Source organism: Gekko japonicus, unplaced genomic scaffold (genome assembly GCF_001447785.1).
Source record: "Gekko japonicus isolate JY-2015 unplaced genomic scaffold, Gekko_japonicus_V1.1 scaffold43, whole genome shotgun sequence".
Classification (NCBI taxonomy): domain Eukaryota; kingdom Metazoa; phylum Chordata; class Lepidosauria; order Squamata; family Gekkonidae; genus Gekko; species Gekko japonicus.
The window spans coordinates 1,246,489-1,269,543 of record NW_015173123.1 but is presented as its reverse complement, the minus strand read 5'-3'; the positions used below and the strand labels follow the sequence as shown (position 1 = coordinate 1,269,543).

At 49.1% G+C, this 23,055-nt stretch overlaps 2 protein-coding genes across 2 annotated transcripts in view; one reads left to right on the top strand and one right to left on the bottom strand.

Annotated features, from left to right (window-relative positions):
* The window catches only part of NF1 (neurofibromin 1), a 306,134-nt gene that overhangs the window by 129,160 nt on the left and 153,919 nt on the right, over positions 1 to 23,055 (bottom strand). The window lies entirely within an intron of this gene.
* Positions 8,944 to 11,571, top strand: OMG (oligodendrocyte myelin glycoprotein). The gene is made up of 2 exons (XM_015421938.1): positions 8,944 to 9,131; positions 10,035 to 11,571. The coding sequence occupies exon 2, from the start codon at positions 10,041 to 10,043 to the stop codon at positions 11,358 to 11,360; it is 1,320 nt and encodes a 439-aa protein (XP_015277424.1). The 5' UTR covers positions 8,944 to 9,131; positions 10,035 to 10,040; the 3' UTR covers positions 11,361 to 11,571.

The window sequence follows — 23,055 nt, the reverse complement described above, 5'->3', positions numbered from 1 at the left end:
GCCGGCATGACTAGACGCCAAGGCACACAGAACACTGTTACCTTCCCACCGAAGTGGTACCTATTTATCTACTTGCAATTTCTTGCTTTCAAACTGCTAGGTTGGCAGGAGCTGGGGCCAGAGACGGGAGGAGCTCACTCCATCTTGCGGAACTCGGGTCTCGAACTGCTGAACTACCGACCTTCCAGCCTGCAGTAAATCATAATAAATAAAACAGATTCAAAATGCCCAACTGATTTCCCTTTTGGACCTGTACTAGCTCCCTTGTAGGTTGGTGTTATGTGCCTGTTTTGGTCAAGGAACACTCCTGCCCTCTTCATCAAACAAACCAAGACTCAGCATAGATCAAACGTCTGCTATTTTATACACAGGAAAAGCTGCAAACTCCAACCAGCACCAGAAGCTAAAGTATCAGCAGGTGGGATCAGCCCCAGGGGACTACAGGGACTACCTTCGAGACCGCCTCTCCCCATAGGAGCCCCGTAGAGCACTGAGGTCCACCCGTCAACATCTTCTGGTGGTCCCCAGCCCCAGGGACCTCCGACTTGCCTCGGCCAGGGGCTCTCTCGGCCCTGGGCTGTATTTATACTGTCAGAACCCGCCCTGAGCCCGTCAAGGGGAGGGTGGGATATAAATCCAACTAAACATAAGTACCTCAACAAACGCTGAGGGAGAACTGAGGCAGTCACAATTTACTGTGCAGTCGGCACAAGGAGCCGACTGACCCCCATGCTGGCGTAACTTGGAGTTATGCTGGTGCAAAGGGCATTCACCCTGGCGCAGGGCACAAAGGGCACCATGCACTTCAACCTATGCAGCTGCACCACAGCGACATGCTGGTGAAGGGATGGCGTGAACCCCTGCACCGGTGTAAATGTGGGCATTCCAGGGGGCATGGTGCCAGTTAGGCTGACTCCCAAAGCGTTTTCAGCCCCCCAGAACAGGTGCTAAATTAGCTGTAATTTTTAATATGATGTTTAGTCTTAATGTTGAATTTTGTATTGGTTTTCTGTTGTGACCCGCCCTGAGCCTGCTCGGGGGGGGGGATAGAAGTCCAAGAAATAAATAAATAAAAATAAATAAAACGGTGTTGGCAAAGATGCCGGTGCAGCCCATTGGCAGCCATGGTAACTCCTCATTCATTCCCTACCACAGCTGCGGCCACGCCCACGGGAACCCAAGCAGCTCAGGACACACACCCTCACGCCGGCCCACCCACTCACGGCCCCCTCGCCCTACAAATGGTTTCAGGAGGACACCCCACAGTGGGGCGGCCCTGCCCTGCCAGGGGAGGGTAGGCGTGGCAGTGCCAAGGGAGTCTGTTGCAGCCCGCTGTGCACACTGTGTGCGGAGCAACACTGTGGTGTCCCCGTGGGGTGGGCGGTTGACGCCCCCACCCACCCACTGACCGGTGGACAGGGCTTCTGACAGCAGCTGGTCTTTCTAGGGGAGGTGTGCTTGCTGCAGGGGAGAAGCGAGCCTCCTGTAGGCCACCCCTCTCCACCGCCTGCCGGTGATGAACACTTGACTCTGCCCCCTCGGCTCACGGTGCCCACCGGTCCTGCCTGCCCTACCTGCCTATCATACCGCCCCTACCTAGCAACAACAGCAGGACGGAACGCTGCAGAAGAAGCGCCACGGATGCCACCACGGCAGTGCCCGCCAACACTGACAGAGCACCTTCCCCCCCCCCCCCCCGGGGTGTTTTTGGCGGCGACAACTGGAAAACTCAGGTTTAGATTTGCATAGCTGCTCCTTGCAGAGGCGATCGCCTAGGTCCCAGTTTGGTGTAGTGGTTAAGTGCGCTGACTCTAATCGCACACCCCCCCCCCCCCCGCGTGTAATTTTACCCTTAGGGAGGTGACTAGCGGCGCCACTGTTGCACCGTGGCTGGCTGCCACAGCACAGGCACAACAGAGGATCGCTCTGCCCGTCTCCTCTGCTATGGAGGAACCTGCTCCAGAAAGGGGAGTAGGGTGAGGAAGCAACTCCTTCTTTCCATGCCCTCCTTTTTCTTCCCTCTCACCTTTGACCTCCCAAATGCTTCAGGAGCCACCATCCTGTGAGGTCCTGCAGCTGTCACCTCCCTTGACAGAGAAAATAACTCCCACAGTTCTGTAGGCAGATGTGCCAGCAGGACAAAAAATCCTCTCTGAGGCGATGAAATAAAATAAAGATCTGCCATCTTCGACCAAGAGGAGCTCATGCATGGCGGGGAAAGATCCCCAAATAAAAGTCCTCCACTCTATACCTCTCTCAAAAAAACTTTCTTACAATTTTCTCATGATCATGAACAATATAATAGAGAAGATGCAAGAAACCCTGTAAGAGGAGATAGAAATGGAAGCGGACTTCAAGGCATTTCCCAAGGAGAACAGGTGATTTAAGACTCTGAGCTGGAGACCAGAAGGTCTGTAGTTTAGCATTTTGAGACCCGAGTGCCACATGACGGAGTGAGCTCCCATTTCTGGCCCCAGCTCCTGCCAGCCTAGCAGCTTGAAAGCAGGAGATTGCAAGTAGATAAACAGGTACCACTTCGGTGGGAAGATAAGAGAAGAAGAAGAGAAGAGATTGGATTTATACCCCGCCCTTCACTACCAGAGCGGCTTACAAACTCCTCAGAGCGGCTTACAAACTCCTTTCCCTTTCCCTCCCCACAACAGACACCCTGTGAGGTGGGTGGGGCTGAGAGAACTCTGACACAAACTGCTCTTTTTCAAGGACAGCTGTTCCAGAGCTTGTGACTGACCCAAGGTCACATCAGCAGGTGCAAGTGGAGGAGTGGGGAATCAAACCCGGTTCTCCCAGATTAGAGTCCGCACACTTAACCACTAACCAGTTTCATAAGTTACAAAGGAACATAAGCATCCCAGGTAAGCATCAAAGGTCAAACTGTTCACTATCTCACCAACCTGAGAAGTAATTTTATCAATACACATCATACCAAAGATCCTAATAAACTAATCTGTAACATGAAAGGGCTTCCTAATTTCTATTGAGTGGCAATTTGATGAGAGTGAGAATACTGCAAGATCTAAATGAGATTTGGAGATAACCAAGTTCTCAAGATGGTTAGGTAGGATCATACATGGGTCAGCCCACCCTATGTCTTTTTTTTTTTAATGGAACAAGGTGTTGTAATGTACCTTAATTTACAAGACTTTAAAAGGGTCTCATTGATTTCCATCAAACACTAAGATGGCAAAACAGTACTTCCCCACCCTTGGAGTCCAGCAAGGGGAACAGCAGTAGGAGGCTTTAGTCTTTGCACCCGCACCTCTCTCACTACTTATGACTGGCGTGGCCGGAAAGAAATCTCTGTGGACTTTGAGAAGCTGTCATACCTCAAACTGCTGGTTATATCTTGCATTTTTAACAGAAGGGTTATGGTATCCTTTTTATGAGCCTCTCAGATCATAACTACTTTAGGTGCATCTTTAGAAAGCCGGGCAGTCAGTCTGCTGCATTTGATTGGATCGTCAAGCCTGTGAGTGCTCAAAGACCTTGAAATTGCAAGACAGTTTTGATGGATGTGTGTGTGTGACAAATAAGCCCCAGATACCAGAGCAAGGAGAGAAGAAGGAATCACACACACACACACACACACGCACACAATTCGAATCAACCATGTACACAAGAACACAGCAGAGTTTTCCAGTTCAGCCATACCTCTTGGGCATTTGGAAGCCTCCTTCTTAAAATAACAGCTGCTCTTCATTTAACAGGTCTACAAAACTGGTGCCTTGGCATGATTCAAATAAGTTTTGTGCCAAAGTTGCATTTTTGAAGGGGGGAAAAAAGTTTCCTTCCTTTTCTGCTGTCTTTTCAGTTTTAACCCTAAAAGCAGAGGTCAGAGCACGCCTGCGTCACCAGCCACCTGAATAACTTACGGAAGGACCCCCTGCCCACAGCCACCCCCGAGGAATGCCCTTCTCCATCAGTCACACTGCTCAGGTGTATCTAAGGACAGAATCTGGGATGGCAAGGGGATGCTAATTAACTATTTTGTCACGCCTCTCTGTGCAAGCATCAGCTGCAGCCGGGTGTCAGCTCTGCAGCGTGAATGGCAGCCAAAAAGAGTAAAACGAGTAGTACCTGCAACACTGCTCCAGTAAAGTGATACACGCCAGAATGCACAATCCACACAACAGGGTCTAGAAGAGGTTTTAAGAGCTCATAATGTGCACACCTATCTACAGTTTTAACAATAAAACAATCTGTTTTAACAAGACAGATAAAAGAAAGCCCTTTTTCAAACAGTGCATAATGGACTAGTAGGAACCACTGCTACACGATGTTATGGCAGACATTTGCTTAGGTGGCTTTTAAGGACCAATTGCACCAATGGCCATGATGGCTGATAAGGAACCTCCACGTTCTACTACTGGGGGGAGGGTTTGGCTTTTGTGCCCCTGCTTGTGGGTCTTTCCTCTAGTTGTCTGCTCTGGGAAATGAGATGCTGAACTAGATGGACCCAGATTCTCATCAGCCATGACAGCAGGGAATAGAGCCTCCTTGTACAGAGGCAGTACCAATGCTGAGTACAAAGTCCTGGAACAAACAACAGAGGAGGGGCACACTGCCATGGCAGAGCCTGCTTGTGGGTCTTCTGGGGGCATTATGGGAAACAGGATGCTGGACTAGATGGACCTCGGGTTTGATCCAGCAGGGCTTTTATGTTTGGGATCACAGGTTTAAATGTGGAAAAAACAGGAAATGTTAGCATCTGTTCCTAAAACGATTCCTTAATGACCAATTGTGCATTAACTGCCTGAGTGTGTAAAGCAATCTGCAGATCTTCAGTGGCCCCAAATGAAACAATATATCCATTTGTAGAACTATTCAACTTTTTGTTTGGGGGCGTATGCCGCTCGGAGGAGGAAGAACAGCTGTCCTGATGACCATTTCCCATTTCTCTCACCCACCCTGACAGTCAGGGAGGCCCAGTGCAACAGGAAAGCCGAGAAAAAGCTGCAGTTGTATAGGACAGCACGGGAAGCCTGCCACGGATCCCAAAGGGGAGGCTGCTGCAGTGCATCCAAGGCGATCTCTTGTGCGTGCCACCACTCTGGGGGCAGGAAGTCCCCAGCCCAAAATACTCCTGCACCAAAAAGTGCTGGAACAACCACGCATGGGAGTTAAGCCCAGGACGCCAACGCCGGCCTGCAGAGCGAGATGCGCACGCCCCACGCCCCATACGTGGGAGGGGTTTAGCCCCCGAGAGCTGGAGCCCCAGGTCATGAACTTGGGTCAGCTCTGTTCCTCTGTTTTCAGGATTTCTACCCGGCTCTCTAAACCCAAGGATACCCCAGGCAACAGTTAAACACACAGATTAGATAAACAGGCAGTCATTGACCCAATCTGAAGTCAAACAAAGACAAACCAGTATAAACACAAAAAGCTGTGGCCACTGGCAGCAGTCAAGATATTTTTTAAAATAACCTAAAATGATCTGGGCAGTTAAAAACCACTTTCCAAAGGCCCACTGGAATAAGCACCAGAATGCCAACAAGGATTAGTGGTGCTAAGAGTGTGCAGCTCTGTCTGTGTGTGTGTGTGTGTGTGTGTCCAGGAAAGGGGATGCTGGAATCAGGGGCTCTTTTTGTAACAGGAACTCCTTTGCATATTAGGCAACACCCCCCTAATGTAGCCAATCCCCCAACATCTTACAGAGCTGTTCTTACAGGGGCTACTGTAAGCTCTTGGAGGATTGACTACATTAGGGGTGTGTCGCCTAATATGCAAAGGAGTTCCTGCTACAAAAAGAGTCCTGATACCTACCAACCGCCCCGCCCTCCACAGTGACGGTCCCCTCTGGCCGATGGCCCTGATCACCTGCCCCCCCAGATCCAAAGCTGGCCCACAGGGATGAATGTCTCCTTCAGACATCTTGGACCCCAGCTGGAGAGAGCTCCACGGAACAGGAGGCACCAGGGCCTGGCTCCAGGGCCTTTGCGGCTCTACAGCTGTGAACGGGGGCTCTGGCAGGCCACCTGGAGGGGGGCAAGAGGCAGTGGCAGGGAAACCCCCCCCCCACCTCCAGGGACCTATAGGATGACACCAAGGCATGGTGTGGGCCTAGGGTTGCCAAACCCCCCCCCCGGTTTGCCAAGGGTCCCCCGTTTTTTGGGGGGGTTCTACCCGCCGCCGGCCAGATGGCCGGCAGGGGAAGCCCCACCCCCAACACCCACAGCCACCCATCTCTCTCCCTTTAAGGGTGTGCAACCCGTGTTTCATCCCAAGCGCGAACTCCGCAAGCTTGCAGGGAAAAGCCAGCTTCGTTCTTAAAAGGGAAACACAGCTTCTCTTAAAGGGGAAACGCCGGCTGCCAGCTACTTTAAGTGCAGGGAACTGCTGTTTTTGGAGATCCAGCGCACGGCTGGGGGGGGGGGCGGCAGACGTCCCCTTCCAGGAACGCCCCCAAAGTCCCCCGCTGGGGGTGGAAGATGGCAACCCTATGTGGGCCAGAAACTGCCTCCAGGCCACCTGGCAGGCTTGGCTGCTCCAGGGAAGGGCAGGAAGCATAATCCAAAGGAGCACCGTTTCCCCCGAGACAACCCATTCATCCTGCAAAGCCCACGCTTGCCTGGCAATCATGCCCATTTCAGCTGAGCCAGCTGGCAGGAGATCCGGGGCAGGCGGCACAGCCCAGGAGTGGTGGGACCCAGCAACCAGGCCCCTGTGCGAGGGCTGCCGTCTCCACTGAAGGCCCACTTGTCCTGCCTCCTTTCTGACTGTCAAATGGCACTTCAAGGCTGCTTGCAGAGGGCAATAAGAAACCAGGTGCATTGCAACAGAAAAGCAATGACGAGCAGTCTACAGTAGCACTGCCAGCACACATGTCGAACCCCTTGTTGCAAAGACACCCTGCAGGCCCCCTTTGGGCAATCAACAGCTGAGAGAGTGCCAGCAATGAGGAAGCCTCACTTCACCCCAGACTGGACTCCTTGGGAAGATGGCAGAGCTCAACCCCATCTCTCCCTCTCCGTAGAAACACAAGAACAGGAAGTATCCCAGGCAGGCGGTCCCAAGTCCGGTCCCTCCCGGTGGACCTTGGGCCCAGAACCAGAAGGGAGGTTGCTACATTCTCTGCAGCCGCCAGAGTCTACCCTGGTTCAGTCCTGATCCAGTGAGATATGTGTTTATTTTTTTACAGTTACACATTTTTATTTTTAATTTACTTACATTAATTACAGATTACCTTTCTCAGAGGGACTCAAGGTGGATTACACGGAGTAAGTCAGGAGAATCAACAAAAGGGGACATTCAGTAAACCATACAGGATTGTAGAAGTCTGGAGCCAACCAGAAAGAGCTGAAGCAGAGCGTAAATATTAACACGGCACATGAAGTGGTGCAAAAGCTACATCATAGGGTTCTACTCACAGTAAGTGACACACAGTACTGTGAAGGCATGAGGGCTTTCAGGGAAAGGAAAGAGGAAATAGAGGGGGAAGGGGGAAGTGAGACGCATCCTGAAAGTCCTTATGGGTCCCCCACTAGTGTACAGAATAATATTCCAAATAATTTAAAATATGTCAGAAATCTTGTGGTGCCCTTCAGTTGGAATCAACGAGTACCAGCTAACACTGAACTGGAGAAGGTGCCGTGGATCGGAAGGGGATGTTCAGTCTCTTACAGAGAGAGGAGGAGGAGAACCGTAAAGGAGAGCCAGTAAGCACACTGGGGCAGAGAGTGTTGCGGGGGGGTGGGGGGACATATGTCACTTCCAAAACACATCCAACATTCTGGTCAAGCAAAGAAACTGTCCTTCCAACCAATGCTCCCCCTAAGCTGTGGAGTCCTGTGAGCAAAAATTCTACTTTGTGAGCTACTGGCATTAATGTTGTGAGCCAGCGATATGCATCAATCAGTTTGCTCTGGAGCCATCCTTCCTGGGCTAAGACAAAAATGTGTGAGCCGGAGGCTAAAAAACTGTGAGCTAGCTCGCACTAACTCGGCTTAGAGGGAACACTGCTCCCAACTTATATACGAGGACATGTACCTGGAGAACAATAACTTTTAGGTATAATGACGTTTGTTATCACCCACGTGCCCCAGCCCTCAATGTGGTGGTGTGATGTTGCAGCTTCTAAGTCATTAAGAACTGACTGCAGCAGCGAGAACAGCCTGTCAGGACAAAAGAGTCCCTTAAATCACGCAGGCCATTCCGGCAAGGGGTCCTCCCCCCTCTGCTCCTCCTGCCCCCTCATAGTACAGCATGGCTGATGTGGCTTTCGACCTGTAGTGAGCCAGAGGCATGGTTGGGATGCACGGTCGTACACGGAACATCTGGCAGACGTCTAAACGAGACAGTCTCTGGGTTTCTTTACAGCACTATATGATTTAGTAAATCAACTCAACCCAGACACACTTTTAAAATCTATCCGTCCTCCAAGGAATGTTAGACAGTGAACACTGATTTTCCTTCCCCTGAAAATCAGAGATGAGCCCCAAATCACCCAGTTAAGCTTTGAGCCTTGAACCTGCGTCTCTCAGGTCCCAGTCTGACACTGTAACCATCACACTCAGTACACTAACTGGCTCCATTGAACAACTCCAACAATGTAAGAGCACGGCTATCATCGAGGAACACCGAAAGAGATGCCCAAATTAACATTTGAGAAAGTCACCGTGGTTATGAAATGAGGGCATAGCAGGCAGAAAATTGTGCAGAGACCAGCAGTAAACGGCCCAGGGGCTGTCTTTTTCTTTTTTACAAACGACACACCAAAATTGAGACTGGATACTATTTGCATAGCTCTGGAACGCACGCTGCATCTTAATGCACCCAGACACGTCCCGGGGGGTGGGGAGTGGGACGGGAGGAGAAAGAGGAGGAACACACTGAGAGAAGTTTGGAAACTCTGCTTTCAAAAACCTGTCCGTTTTGTCGAGTGTGCACCCCTTGCGATAAATTTGAGTCAGCACCAAACGACGACGGGGCTCTGCAGTCCTCCGATGGAGCACACTGATCAGGTGGTTACCGAGCCCCTGGAAACGGCAGTACGATGCAGCTGAGGAGGCGAAGCACAACCCACAGGCAAACTGTGGCTACCCTCGAGAGCGAGCCGACCTCTGCATCTCCATCTTTCAGAGGAAGGATGCACTGAGGCTGCAGCAGGGACCAGGGTAAGTTTGTGGCTTTGCCTTTCTTTCTCCTCCCCCCACCAGCCCCCCCCCCTCATTGCCTGCTTGCTTTTAAGGCCCACACCTGCCACAGTTTTGGATGAGAGAGAGAGAGAGAGGGAGGGAGAGAGAGAGAGAAAGAGGGAGGGAGGGAGAATGAATAAAAATGATATTTTAAAATGGCAGAAATATAATCTTAACTTGCCTGCCCAACAAGCTTGCTGCAGTGACAGCTACAGACTCTCATCTGAACAGTCTGGAAGTCTAATGGACATGCCGCCAGGTTAAGGAGAAACGGTGGGAATAAATATAATGTTGGGAGGGGGGGGGGGAGAGACTGGTCATGGCACATACCTCCAGAAAGGTGGCTTAACGGTGCCTGATTTATATCTGCATTAACAAATTATTTTATAGTTATGTCATTTTACAGCAAAAGACTGTTTACATTGCTGCAAGGATTTTAAGGCATTCAAGGCAAGGAGTTTAGACAGCCATCCCCCCCCCCCAATCCTTTCTAAAACTGAGAGGGAGAGAGAGAGAACCCAAAGATAAGCATGGGATTCAGACCCCTGCAAACAGAAAGCAGGCATTGTATAACGTTTGGAAGAGGCGAGCAGTTTCGGAAGAATGCTGCCATTGGGAGCTGGCAGCAGAGGGGGGAGGTAGGAATGGATGAGCCAGACAGCAAGACAGTAGGATGAAGAGAGCTTTTGTAAATAACTGTCTTCTTGCCCAGGGAGGGCCATGCCACAGCGATGGAGGTATGCGTACTTGCTTCACGTACATGCAACTTCAGCTTCTGAAGGAAAGCAGTGCAGGGAAGAAAAACCTCCCCACACAACCCCTCCAAACTGCATTCCTCAGCTGTGCAATAAATTGGGTGTTTCTGTATATATTTGCTCCCAGGCAACCATGGAGAATCGGGTCTTCAAGGCATCTCCCTGTCTGCTGGCTCTTCTCTTCTTCATGCCAGCTGTTCAGGGTGTCTGTCCTTCTGTGTGTTCATGCTCAGGAAACAACAGAAACGTGGACTGTTCCGGCAGAAACCTGACCACACTGCCACATGGACTTCAGGACAACATTACCTACTTAAACCTGTCTCATAACCACTTGGCAGACCTCAACAGCCAATTGACTCGGTTTGCCAATTTGAGGACCCTGGATATCTCCCATAACCGCCTTTGGAACCTGCCGGCTAATCTGCCCAGGTCCCTCTGGGAAATATACGCCGCACACAACAACATCAAGGTTCTTCAAAAGCTGGACACAGCTTACCAGTGGAACCTTAAGGTACTCGACGTCTCTAAAAACATGGTGGAAAGGGCCGTTCTCATCAACAAGACGCTGAGCAACCTCAAGTTCCTCAATCTCAGCAGCAACAGACTCTGGACCGTCCCCACTAACATTCCTTCCAACACTGAAACGGTGGATCTATCCAACAACTTCTTAACGCAAATCCTACCTGGCACACTGGTGAGGCTCCCACACCTTTCCAAACTTTACTTGCACAACAACAAGTTCACCTACATTCCCGACAAAGCTTTCGACGAGCTCACTCAGCTGCAAGTAATAACGCTTTACGAAAACCCGTGGTCGTGCAGGGATGGCAAACAAGCCCTCTCGTATTTGCAGAAATGGATGGCAGAAACCAGCGCCAAAATCACAGGCCCGCTATGCGCTGATGAAGCCACCACTTCTTGGAAACTTGCCATGCTGTCCTCGGCTGCCCCCGCAGCTGGGGAGAACCACCTCCTCGTTAAGGCTATGAAGGCAGCAGGAACTGCTGGGTCTCCAGTGACAACTGAGCAAGCCCAACTCGGACACCGCCAATTCAGAACAAAGGAGGGTGTGCTCAGCGCTACCCCTGGGCACACCGTCGCATTTAGCAGCTCTGACAGGCCACTGGTCCTCTATCCGGAAGATCTGAGCACAGAGAAGCTCAACGCCTACGAAGCAGCCGCCGCCACGCAGACTATCCACCTTCAAGGTACAAGCTCTGTGAATTCAAGCACAATGGGTCTGGTGGGAACATCCGTGACTCCTATGACCTTGAGCATCACCAGTGGGATGCCTACAAACTATTCAAAAAGGCCTCAAAGCACAACGGTCATGGTAAAGGAAGCAGAATCGACCACAAACGTGAACCCCCATCGCAATTCCAGAGCGAGTCACTGCAAGGGAGTCCCGTTCTTCATCGTCACACTGTCTGCGGTGGCCCTAGCCATCGGCTAAGGGCTTGTGCTGGTGCATATTGGCTTCATTATTCCTCTTCAGTAAGTGACCAGAACAAGAAATGCTTGCGCCCAAAAGGGATTCAAGTGCAAGAAGAAAGCCTGTTTCAGTTCTGGAATGGGTCTTACAGAAAGCAACGTCTCCTAAACGAAAAGACTGCACAAAATTATGTCTTGATAACCAAGCTGCTACTTACCTTAACTATGTCTGAGTTTGAAACACAGTCTAATTCTATCAAATAATATGATTGTTTTTATGAAATGTGCTGATTTTGTATTTACATTTTTAATTTTCTTCAAACACACACACAAAATGAGAACAAAGTCAGTATTTTATGTATCAATTATGTATAGTTTTGTCACTAAACATCTGGAAAAGAAAAATATGAAAGGCCTGTATCATACTGTATTGCCTTGCTAGATATGCTAGTCAGAGAGTCGTGTAATATAAAAGTATTGGTCCTTTATAAAAGATGACGTGCAAAAGGGATTAAGGGGAGGGAAATAAAGTTGTTGAAAATTCAAATGCTTCTTATTTTGAGGCATATAGGTGGCACATTAACTCAAGTTGTGCCCATGCATGCATAGACACGTGTGTGTGTGCAGGTGTGAGTGAGTGAGTGTGTTAAGGTCATCTTTATGAGAAGGAATAGCTTTCAATGTCTACCTTAAGCACGTGTACAGGCAATCTTTCACCAGGGAATAATGCTAACCATGGTTTGTTGCCATAATCCCAATTACAGTCCTAAATTCCAGTTAAACCTGCTGAGACCTGAATGCCATTTTGAAAGCACAGAAGCTGGGAAGCGGTTTTGCTCGGTGAGGATGCCACACCAAACAACCATCTCCTCAAGCTACGTTTAGCAAATTCACTTTAAACCAAAATTTCACATCCTACTTTGCATGTCAATCCTTAACCATTGCTTAGGTATTCTGAAGGCTGGGGGGGGGGGGGGGGGGTTAGACATTAGGTTGGCACAACACCCCAGCAGGACAGGCAGGTGGGCTCACTTCAAGGAGAGCCAACTTCTACAGACTCAAGGGCCTCTCCAGGAAGTCACAGAGGGGACCTAAAAGTTATCACCACAAATACATTACCGGGCACAGCACATGGTCCTGTAGTGCTCATTCAGGCAATTTTCCCACTCCGTAAGCAGAAGTTGCAGACACAGTTACCAGGTCACCGGCAGCAACCACAGCTTTAAAACTGGCAAGCACAAGGGAGAGGCATAGTGGGGGCTGCTCCGACTACATACTGGGTCTCAGGAGGACCAATGAATCACCATCTCCTGCAGAGTTCAGGGAGTTGGACTAGATGACCTGCAAGATCCCTTCCAACTCTAACATTCTATGATTCTATGATCTCAATGCTTCACAGTGCAACCAGAGACAAGGCCCAGTTCTTCCCCCAAGTCAGAGAAGAAATAACTGGAGTGGGGGGGCATCTTCCTACTTGCTGAGGGCCCCGAGGTGAGTGGAGAGGAAGGAGGTCCTGCACCCTTGCTCCTCCTCCTCCTCCGTGTACTGCCTCCTTCACGACCACAGGGACAGCTACTAGGGGACCTCCTCACCCTGTACCTGCTGCACTTGCTCCCCCACCCCTCAAGTTTCTCCATTTGGAGGGGCACACCCTTGTTCCGAAGCAAGTGGTCCTGGCTCCCATCTCTCTGCCCTTCATCCCCACTGGCATATGCAGACACTGCCCCTCTTGCCAGTGCTGCTTCCTCCATCTCCATGACAACACAGGGATACAGCTTTGTCGCCCTGACAACTGCATCCCAACTTGCTCTTCCTTTGCTTTCTCCTGGCAGAGTTCTATACCCAAACCTTTGCCAGGAGTGATCGCCATCCCCACACAGCAGGCTCTCGGTGACCACAGTGTTTGGTTGGCTACCCAGGCCAATCAGAATCTGTGGACCCTTGACGAAGAGAGCCCCACTGCACAAAGATCTCTAGGTGTCTTAACTACGAAGAGAATAAATCCACAGTCACAGCTAAAAGCTCAGGAACCAGACAAGACCTAGATGTTATCCATGGCTTGTCTCCACCTATGGGTAAGGGAGCAAGAACAGCCACTAGCTTGGTTGGCTTTCAAGGGAGATGCGACAAATTCACAGACTGGCCCTGATGGTTAAATGGACCTCCTACATTCAGAGGGTGGGGTGCAAAGGCTGGGGGAGGCTTTGGCCCCCAGTCTCTGCTTAAAGCCTTCCCTAGAGATATTTGGTTGGACAATGTGGGAAACAAGATTCGTTTTTGGTCCAGGCTACCAGGCCTTCTTCTAAGGACTTACTGTGAGTGGAGGGACCTCCTTACTGCGAGTGGAAGTTTTGTCCAAGGGGGGGAATGTTCTTCACAAAGTTGGTGTTTCATGGGCTGAGGTGGGGTACAGTTGGGAGCACGGTTTATAAATTACAAAAAATCTTCCTCACCACAGATGGAATGGAAGGAAAGATTTTTCTTTTGAGAAGGGGAAATTGCACAGCCATCGCTGGGGCAGCATCCTGCTTTGGCTGCTTTTGAAACAGCTGTGCTTCTGGTCCCTCCAAAGTGAACTGTCACCATGCATGTTTCTTCCCTTTGGTGTAGTGGCTAAGTGCGCGGACTCTAATCTGAGACACCTGGGTTTGATTCCCCACTCCTCCACTTGCAGCTGCTGGATGACCTTGGGCAAGCCGTAGTTCTGTCAGAGCTGTTCTCTCAAGGACAGTTCTGGGAAGAGCTCTCTCAGCCCTGCCTACTTCACCGGGTGTCTGTTGTGTGGAGGGGAAGGGAAAGGAGTTTGTAAGCCACTCTGAGACTCCAAGTGAAGGGCGGGGTAGAAACCCAATCTCTTCTTCTTCTCTGCCCCCAGGACACTGACCCCACCTACTAGGGTCCTGTGAAGGCTTGATTTGCTATTGACGTGAAAAAAGGGTTGCACTGGCAATTTTTCTGCACCTACTGAGCATTTCTAATACTTAAGACCCTACGCAGATCTTCATGGCAATGGATTGGATCCAGACAATTTTTTCTGCTGATGGAAAGCATTTCTGTGGGCAGAACAGAACTCTCCGGCCTCCTCCCTCCCACTGTTGGACCACTGATTTCCCCCAAATGCTGCTCCTGGAAGACATGGGACCCTCAAGAACGGCATGAGGGGCAAATCCAGCCTCTGCAGTGGGAAGGAAGAACGGGCAGAAACTAAACCTTCCCTTCTCTTAGCGGAAGACTTAGTCTGGATCCAGCCCTATGCATGGTGAGGGGACTGAGATGAGGCTACTTCCCCGAGCCTCCAGTTGTACACACAGGCCCATGCACCCTGAATTCAATGTCTTAGCTGTGCAATTTGCACACCATAAGATCAGAGTATACAGTTCATACTAGTCAGAGCCTCCCACATATTTGGGTCACAGCCGTAGGAACCCATAATTGCTAGAAGATGGAGCAGTGCAGAACAGGCCCCTGGGAGCCCCTTACCAGACACGCCCCTGAAAAGTGGTGTGGGGCTGAGACCTGTCTGGATAGCTCCGAAATCTGGAAAAGAATTCTGTTCCAGAAAGGAACATCCTCGTGCCCCTGGAGGGAAATCTGATGGAATCGACAAACATGGAACGCAGGCGGCAACATCCCAACCCCCACCCAACATTTATAGTCCTTCTTTCCTCCACCATCAAATAGCAGGACCCCAGGAGGTCTCCTGTCCAGGTGCAGACCTATTTAGCTCCAGCCAGGATGCAGTTTCACAAGCCCTGAAACCACAGCCTGGGTGGGGCCCAATGCATACAGAGGCACACAGCGCTGGGCCCTCTGTCACTGGATGCTGCCTTCACCTTAAGCACAAGTCTACCATCAGGGCAGTTCTTCAAGCATAATTAGTTGGACATACGCCACACCACACTCCTCCTTGGACAGGAGGGCTATGAGCAGAAAACGATGGGCAGGGTAAGAATCAGCAGTGGCTGAACGATTAAAGCTGTCGCTAAATAGGCAGGAGGGGCAGATTCCAGTTCATTACCTTGGAAAAGGCAGCAGAGCGTTCTAAGCCCTTCCCTTCCCCCACTTTGGACTCTCCAGGCCTGCAGAAGCGAACTCGGGAAAAGTAGACCCCGGGCTGCAGAAGCCACATCCCTGTCTGGAATGCAAATGTTTGGAGCTCGATGGCAAAGGTGGAGGGAAGTGCTGGCAGCACACCCTTGACACGTGCCGGATCCCTCCTTTGCAGCTCCCACAACAGGTTACATATTGCAGCAGCGATTTCCATGGTAACCAGAAGCAGAGGACTCTAAAAGGGAGGTTACCCCTACATGTTAAAAAAGAAAACAGCATTTCTCTCTGGTTCAAAGGACCAGAATGGCACGCAACAAGCTGGCTGGGGTAGTACTTTCACTTACCAGGGAAACTAAGCTAGCAAGTCCAGCTATTATACCAGCCGCAAAATATCAGAAAAGCCACGGCCCAAACAGGTCCTTCCACTTATGCTCTTGGGGGCAGGGTGCTAGCAAGAGCCTTCTAATTCAGCCTGTTTCCCTATGACTGTTTTCTAAAGGAAGGGGAAATTGCCAGACACATCAAAGATGCACCACCCACAATATTTCCTGCTGTCTCCCATCCAAGAAATCAGCACAGCCATCTGGGGCCTCCCATTTGTTTTTTCCTCTTACATTTCTGCCCTGTCTTCTGAACCCAAAAGTGGCTTATGGTTGTAACTGGCAGCTGCAAATGATGTGTTTGTGTGTGGGGGGGGGTAGTTTGGCCCTTCAGTCCCACACCATTGCCACAGAATGGCTCACCAGCCAACCCCTGTGTTAGATCCTTCAACTCTGCCTCCTAAAATCTGCTGAACTGTGTCCTCCATCTTCCTACCAGTGCAATTAACCTGCCACACTCCTTGCAACAATAGCACGCAAGGAAGCTCTCTCAGCAGCTGCCTATGTGGCGCTGGAATGACAATTTTCAGAGTCTCTTTCAAAAGCACAACGTCATGAGTCAGCCAGGGCTCAGTAATGGCAAGGACTCCACAGGAGACGAGGAGCCCTGTGCAGCTACCCTGAGTTAACAAAAGCTGACCAGCAGGAAAATGAGCTACAGCAGGCTTGTCAGGATTCACAGCCAACAGCTGGTGCAGAGCCACTGACACCCTCCAGCCCTGATTCAGCAGGTGAACCTCAGCTGGCCGTTCCCAGCCCACCAGTATCACCTACACCCTTAGACCACCACAGGCTGAGAACAGAGCTACAGACAAGACGGCGAAGTGCATGCCTCCTGGCCCAATGCCAGCTGCTTGCTGATAACAAAGATGAGTAGTCACAGGACTGCTTCTGAGCAACTGGTTGCAAGCATGATTCTTAGGTGTGGGGCCATAAAACCATCCAAAAGAGGCTGTTAGTTGTGGATGCAACATGTACAATAGGTGCTAAGCCACACACTCTGCCTTGCCTGACTTCTGGACCTCTGACCTTGGACTGAATGGCTCTGCTTTACCTGATTTCTGGACCCCCGACCTTGGACTGAACGACCCTGTCTTGCCTGACTTCTGGCACCTGATACTTGGAGCCTGCAAGTCAGTACACACAATAACCACTCAGTTTGGTCTGGGGTTGAACAGCCAGACTGAGGCTTTGGAACCCCTTTTCTTTAGGCTCGGTTTTAGGGAAATTGCAGGTCTCTCCAGACAGTTAGGTGCTTTGGAGTCTTCTTTATTTGAATGGGAGAGATGAAGCACATTCCCTGAAATCAATGCGCTCCAAAAGTATTTTGCTCTAGCTGAACTGAGCCTCTTTCCTTGTGTCTGTAAACTATTTGTACTTTACCATTAGAACTCAAGCACAACTTTTCCCATCAACCCAGGAAAGCCCAAAAGACACCTTCAAGTGCTACCCTACAGCTCAGATTTTGTTCTGTGGCCATTGGGCCTAGTGTCTGATTTATATGCTCTGCTGTATCAAATGGTTCAGTATAAAGGTATCATTCTATATTTAGGTGATTAGCTCAGCGCTTCTGTTGCTTCCATATGGATTCAGAAATGGAGCCCAGGCAAGGAGAACATCTGATAATTCAGCTTTTATGTGCAAGCTTAACATTTATCTACAGCTCTTATATTCCACCTACTTTGCTAAAAAGGGACCCAAAGCAGCATACAACACACACAAAAAATACAATTATACAGATTTTTAAAAGGGTAAAAATATCCAACTAAAGATAATTCAAAAATCACTGCCTCCACCCTGGTCCCAAAAGCTGTCCTGAAGAGCTCCATTTTACAGGTGTCTAAAACCCAGGAGGGCAGGCAGCTTCCCAGTCCATTAAGGGAAACTGCTCCACAGCAACAGGCACTACTGTAAGGCAGCATTTCTAGCAGCTCTGCAGGAAGGCACAGCAAGGATAAGTGGCTGTTTTGGTCAGAGTTGCCACATACATTTATACAGGGACGGAACTGCTGGTTAGGCTCTCAAAATCCCTCAGATTGTGCCCAATCCATGAAATCCTAGGCATTATAAACCCAGATTAAAAGCAAAATGCATTTCTTGTCTCCTTCCCTCCTACCAACCAACCAGTGTTCCCTCTAAGCTGAGTTAGTGTGAGCTAGCTCAGTTTTTAAGCCTCCGGCTTTTTTGTCTTAGCCCAAGAAGGATGGCTCCAAAGCAAACTGATTTATACTGTAGCTAAATTGCTTGCTCACAACTTTAATGCCAGGAGCTCACAAAGTAGGATTTTTGCTCACAAGACTCCACAGCTTAGAGGGAGCATTGCAACCAACCTAGCTTTTACCTGCCCCCCCCCCACATCTTCAGCGATAATTATCTATTTCATTTATATCCTGCCTTTCTCCCCAATGGGGACCCAAAGCCGCTAATATCATTCTCCTCTTCTCCATTTTCTCTTCACAATACCCTACTGAGGGAGGTTAGCCTGAGGCTGTATGACTGGCCCAAAGTCACCCAGTTAGCTTCCATGGCAAACTGGAGATTGGGACCTGCCCCCTCCCCCAACCCTAGTCTGAAATCTCTAACTGCTCCACCACACTGGCTTTCATGAGGTGGCTGCTGCTGAACAGTAGCAAGCAGCCAGGCATGGGTGAGTCAGGCATGCTGCATGGTAGCAAGTCACCTGGTGGTTGCTGCCAGGCTGGCACCCAGAGTCCTCTTTGAAAGGGCCCTTATTCCCCTCTCTCACTTTCCTGACAGAGACAAAAGCTTCAAGGCTAGCAGTACAGTTGTGACCGCCTAGCAACAGCCACTGAGGTAATCTGTTTCTTAAGGCTACAGAAACTACTTTTTATTTGGGTCCTTTTAAGCCCCAATGTTGGGTTGTTTTTTAAAGATTTTTCTGCAAACTGGAGGTTTCCTCAGGTTTGTAGACAAATATGCCTTTTGCGTCCATGGCTTCAGTCTCTAAATTTAAGTATCCATGGGGGTGGTGGTGATATTTTTCAGGTATTTATTCAGCTCAGATTTAATTTCAGATACTGGTCATCTATCCAAAATGGCCAAGCCCCGATAATCCCGAAAACATTCAGGCATTTAAAGGGATTGTGGTCCCTTTAAATGCCTTCTCCAAGATGTGCGACTCCATGGCTTGGAGAACTCCCTTCTGAGTGAGTTCGCCACGGCAAAGGAGCCAATCCTGCAGAGAGAACTCCCCCCGCAGGCTCAGCTAGGGCTCTGCTGGGCAGTCTGGTTTAAAGTGGGCTGCCCAGCGGAGCCCTAGCTGAGCCTGCAGGGAGAGTTCTCCCCACAGGATCAGCTCCTTTGCCGCAGAGAGTTCACCCAGGAGTTCTTGGAGAAGGCATTTAAAGGACCATGATCCCTTTAAATGCCTTTTTCTCTCTCCATTGGTTTTGATGAAGAATGGGGTCACTTTCTTTGGGGGCCCACAAAACTGGGTCCCCTGGTCCAAGCTTTTTTAAACTTGAGGGGGTTGAGGAGAGGCACCAGCAGCTATGTTGCAAATCTGATGCCTCTACTTCAAAAAAACAGCCTCCCCCCCCCCGAGCCCCAGATACCCCTGGATCGATTTTCCATTATACCCTGGTCCCCATACAAAATGTTCCTTCTAAGCTCCACGGTGTTATGAGAAGAAATTCTACCGCGTGAGCAAAAAAAGCAAATAGCATTAAAGTTGTGAGTGAGTCTACATTTGACTTTGTCATCAATATATCTAATTCTCAGTGTGACCCCATCTATGGATACTAGGAATGTGCAAACACACACACACACACAACTCAGTATCTTTCGGGTTCAGGTATATTGAACCTGAAAAATATTGGTATTTTCTGATATGGTATTCGGATTCAGGAATTATTTGGGAAACCCGCATTTTTCCAACTCCATTGTAACTTATGGGCATAGTTCCCTCTAAGCTGTTCGAGCTGTTCTAGTCATTTGAGACCATTACACTTCTGTATTTATAGTGCTTCCTGTTTTAAATTATGTGCTTATGTTTAATTGTTTTAACTAATTTAATCCTAGAAGGATCCCTTGGAATGAGTGAGTCTTCTTCTCCACCAGCACTCTGAAGGCTGCAACCTTCACTGTCCTAGGTGTTATGTAGGGATACTACATTTTGAAAAACAAAAAAGAGGACATAGTTCCTATCTCAAACAAGTGATCACTAAATACCACTCCTGTTTAAGCTGTGATAATTGCTACTAAAAAGGAAGATTCCTAACCTTCCAACACAAAAAGAGGATGTTTTCATCAGTTTTTTAAAAAGAGCCCAAAGGAGGACATGTCCTCTAAAAAGGGGACATCTGGTAACCCTAAGTGATGGCATTCAGATTCCAAAGTCCCTCCCTTTTTCGAGCCTTCCTACAACTTTGCCAAACAACTGTAATCCAAACAACTTCCTTGTGCAAACTGCATTATACCAACTAATGTCTACGTGTCACCCTTTTCCCGTAGCAGCTCCTCTCAGCTCATTGTCACATGCTGTGTACTGAGAAACAAGAGAAAGTCACCAAACTGGACCATCCTGTTGCAAAACTGTCATTACAAGAAGCATTCTCCTGCGAGGGTACCCCTTCAGAACACAAGTGCGGAAGCACATATTTGCTCACTCCCACCATAGCCAAGAAGTCCTCACATCTAGAAAGCTAGCATGTGCTTTCTAAGCATATGCAGTTTGGCACGTGGAGGTACACTCAAACTTGTAACCATTGACTAACACCCCAAGTAGAATAATTGTAGGGGGAAGAGAATAAGAAGGAATTCTGTAGCCTATGACCCCACCCCGTCCTACCAGACAATGCATCATCACTTCCAGCTTCACCAGATGGGGCTCATGGGTTCCTATGTTTTCCTCAGGAACTGTAAGGTCTACAGACTCGCTCGTTAAATCTAACAAACGAGGAACCAGAGCTCTCATCCTCCCCCCACTCTCCAGCTGCACCCCTGATGACAACTAGCAGGCAGAAGGTTAAAAAAAAAGGCATAGGATGTGGCATGGGGGGGGGGCGATCAAGGGAAATGCAGATCATTAGTTGTAGATTTTCTGGGCTGTATGGTCGTGGTCTTGGCATTTCACCAGCAGCTGTGACTGGCATCTTCAGAGGTATAACACAGAAAGATGGAGTACTCTCTGTGTCAAGGTGAGAAGAAAAATGGTAGGCAGGTAATTTACTCAGGAAGGCGGGGTAGGGCTGAGTCATTGTCTTGTAGGAGTTCCCCCGGCTGTGACATGCTAATGGAGGAGCTTTCCTGAGGAGGTTCTTTTGCCTATGGATTGGCTGTTGGAATTCTAATCCTATCTGTAGTGCTGCTGTAAGATGTGTTTCTCAGGACAGGAAACTATGCCCTATTTATTTTTAAACTCTCTTCCTCCCTGTTGAAATGCAGATCCTTCCCTGCTCGTGCAAAGCAGAGGTGCTTTCTTTTTGTGGAGCATACCTTTTGGATCCAACTCAACAAAATCAAAGTTTCAGGTGCTAGCCTTGGTGCTGAGAAAACCTGTGGTGGTGGTGGTGGTGGTAGAGGAGGAGGAAAATGCCATCCAGTCACAGGGATTCCAAGGCAAGAAACGTTCATAGGGGGTTTGTTGTTGCCTCCCTCCACATCACGACCCTGGAATTCCTTGGAGGTCTCCCATCCAAATACCAGCCAAGGTTGATCCTGACTACCTTCCGAGATCTGACGAGATTGGGCTAGCCTGGCCTACTTTTATACAGGCAGTTTAAAAATCGAATATACAAAGAATGTCTGCAGCCCATGCCTGGCTTACCTTGGATGTCCACGTGGTCTAGGTTATATAGGGCTGCTACCCACTTAAAGAAATCTTAGTTGATAAATTGTAAAATGTGGATTATTCAATTACATATGCATAAATCTGCATATTAATAGAATACACTCAAAGAGCAAAAGTTCAGCACGTTTAGATGAACATATGTACTCCTGGGCTCCCTCATGGATCACTGCCTTGTTGTGGTGAGGGGGCTTGCGTGTTTCGATGAGGCTGTGGGCTATGCCGTGGAGGGCCACCCAAGACGTACAGGCCACAGCAGAGAACCCAGACCAAGTGTGATCCACTGGAGAAGGAAATGGCAACCCACTCCAGTATTTTTGCCAAGAAAACCCCATGGACAGTATCAAAAGGCTAAAAGATATGACGCCGGAAGATGAGCCCCTCAGTTCGGAAGCAGTGCCCTCTAAGCTGAGTTAGTATGAGCTGGCTCACAGTTTTTTAGCCTCCAGCTCGCACATTTTTGTCTTAGCCCAGGAAAGATGGCTCCAGAGCAAACTGATTTTTGCAGTAGCCAAATCGCTCGCTCACAACTTTAATGCTGGCAGCTCACAAAGTGGAATTTTTGCTCACAAGACTCCACAGCTTAGAGGGAACATTGGTCGGAAGGTGTCCAATATGCTACTGGGGAAGAGCAGAGGGCAAGTACAAGTAACCCCAGAAAGAGTGAAGCGGCTGGGCCAAAGCCAAAAGGACACTCAGTTGTGGATGTGTCTGATGGTAAAAGGAAAGTCCGATGCTGCAAAGAACAATACTGCATAGGAACCTGGAATGTAAGATCTATGAAACAAGGTAAGCTTGACGTGGTCAAAAATGAGATGGCAAGACTGAACATTGACATCTTGGGAATCAGTGAACTAAAGTGGACGGGAATGGGCGAATTTAACTCAGATGACCATTATATCTACTACTGTGGCCAGGAATCCCGTAGAAAAAATGGTGTGGCCTTTATAGTCAACAAGAGAGTGTGAAAGGCAGTGATGGGATACAATCTCAAAAATGACAGAATGATCTCGGTCCGAATCCAAGGCAAACCATTCAACATCACAGTAATTCAAGTCTATGCCCCAACCACTGATGCAGAAGAGGCTGAAGTGGACCGGTTCTATGAAGACCTAAAACACTTCATAGAACTAACACCAAAAGAAGATGTCCTCCTCATCATAGGGGACGGAATGCTAAAGTAGGAAGTCAAAAGGTAATGGAATAACAGACAAGTTTGGCCTTGGAGAACAAAATGAAGCAGGGCAAAGGCTAACAGAGATTTGTCAAGAGAACATGCTGGTCATAACAAAACCCTCTTCCAACAACCTAAGAGGCGACTCTACACGTGGACATCACCAGGTGGGCAACACCAAAATCAGATTGACTATATAATTTGCAGTCAAAGATGGAGAAGCTCTATCCAGTCAGTAAAAACAAGACCTGGAGCTGACTGTGGCTCAGATCATGAGCTACTCATTGCAAAATTCAGGCTTAAA

What these genes read in the sequence shown, in the direction of transcription:
- OMG (XM_015421938.1), top strand. Translation starts at nt 10,041, where the DNA reads ATGGAGAATCGGGTCTTCAAGGCATCTCCCTGTCTGCTGGCTCTTCTC.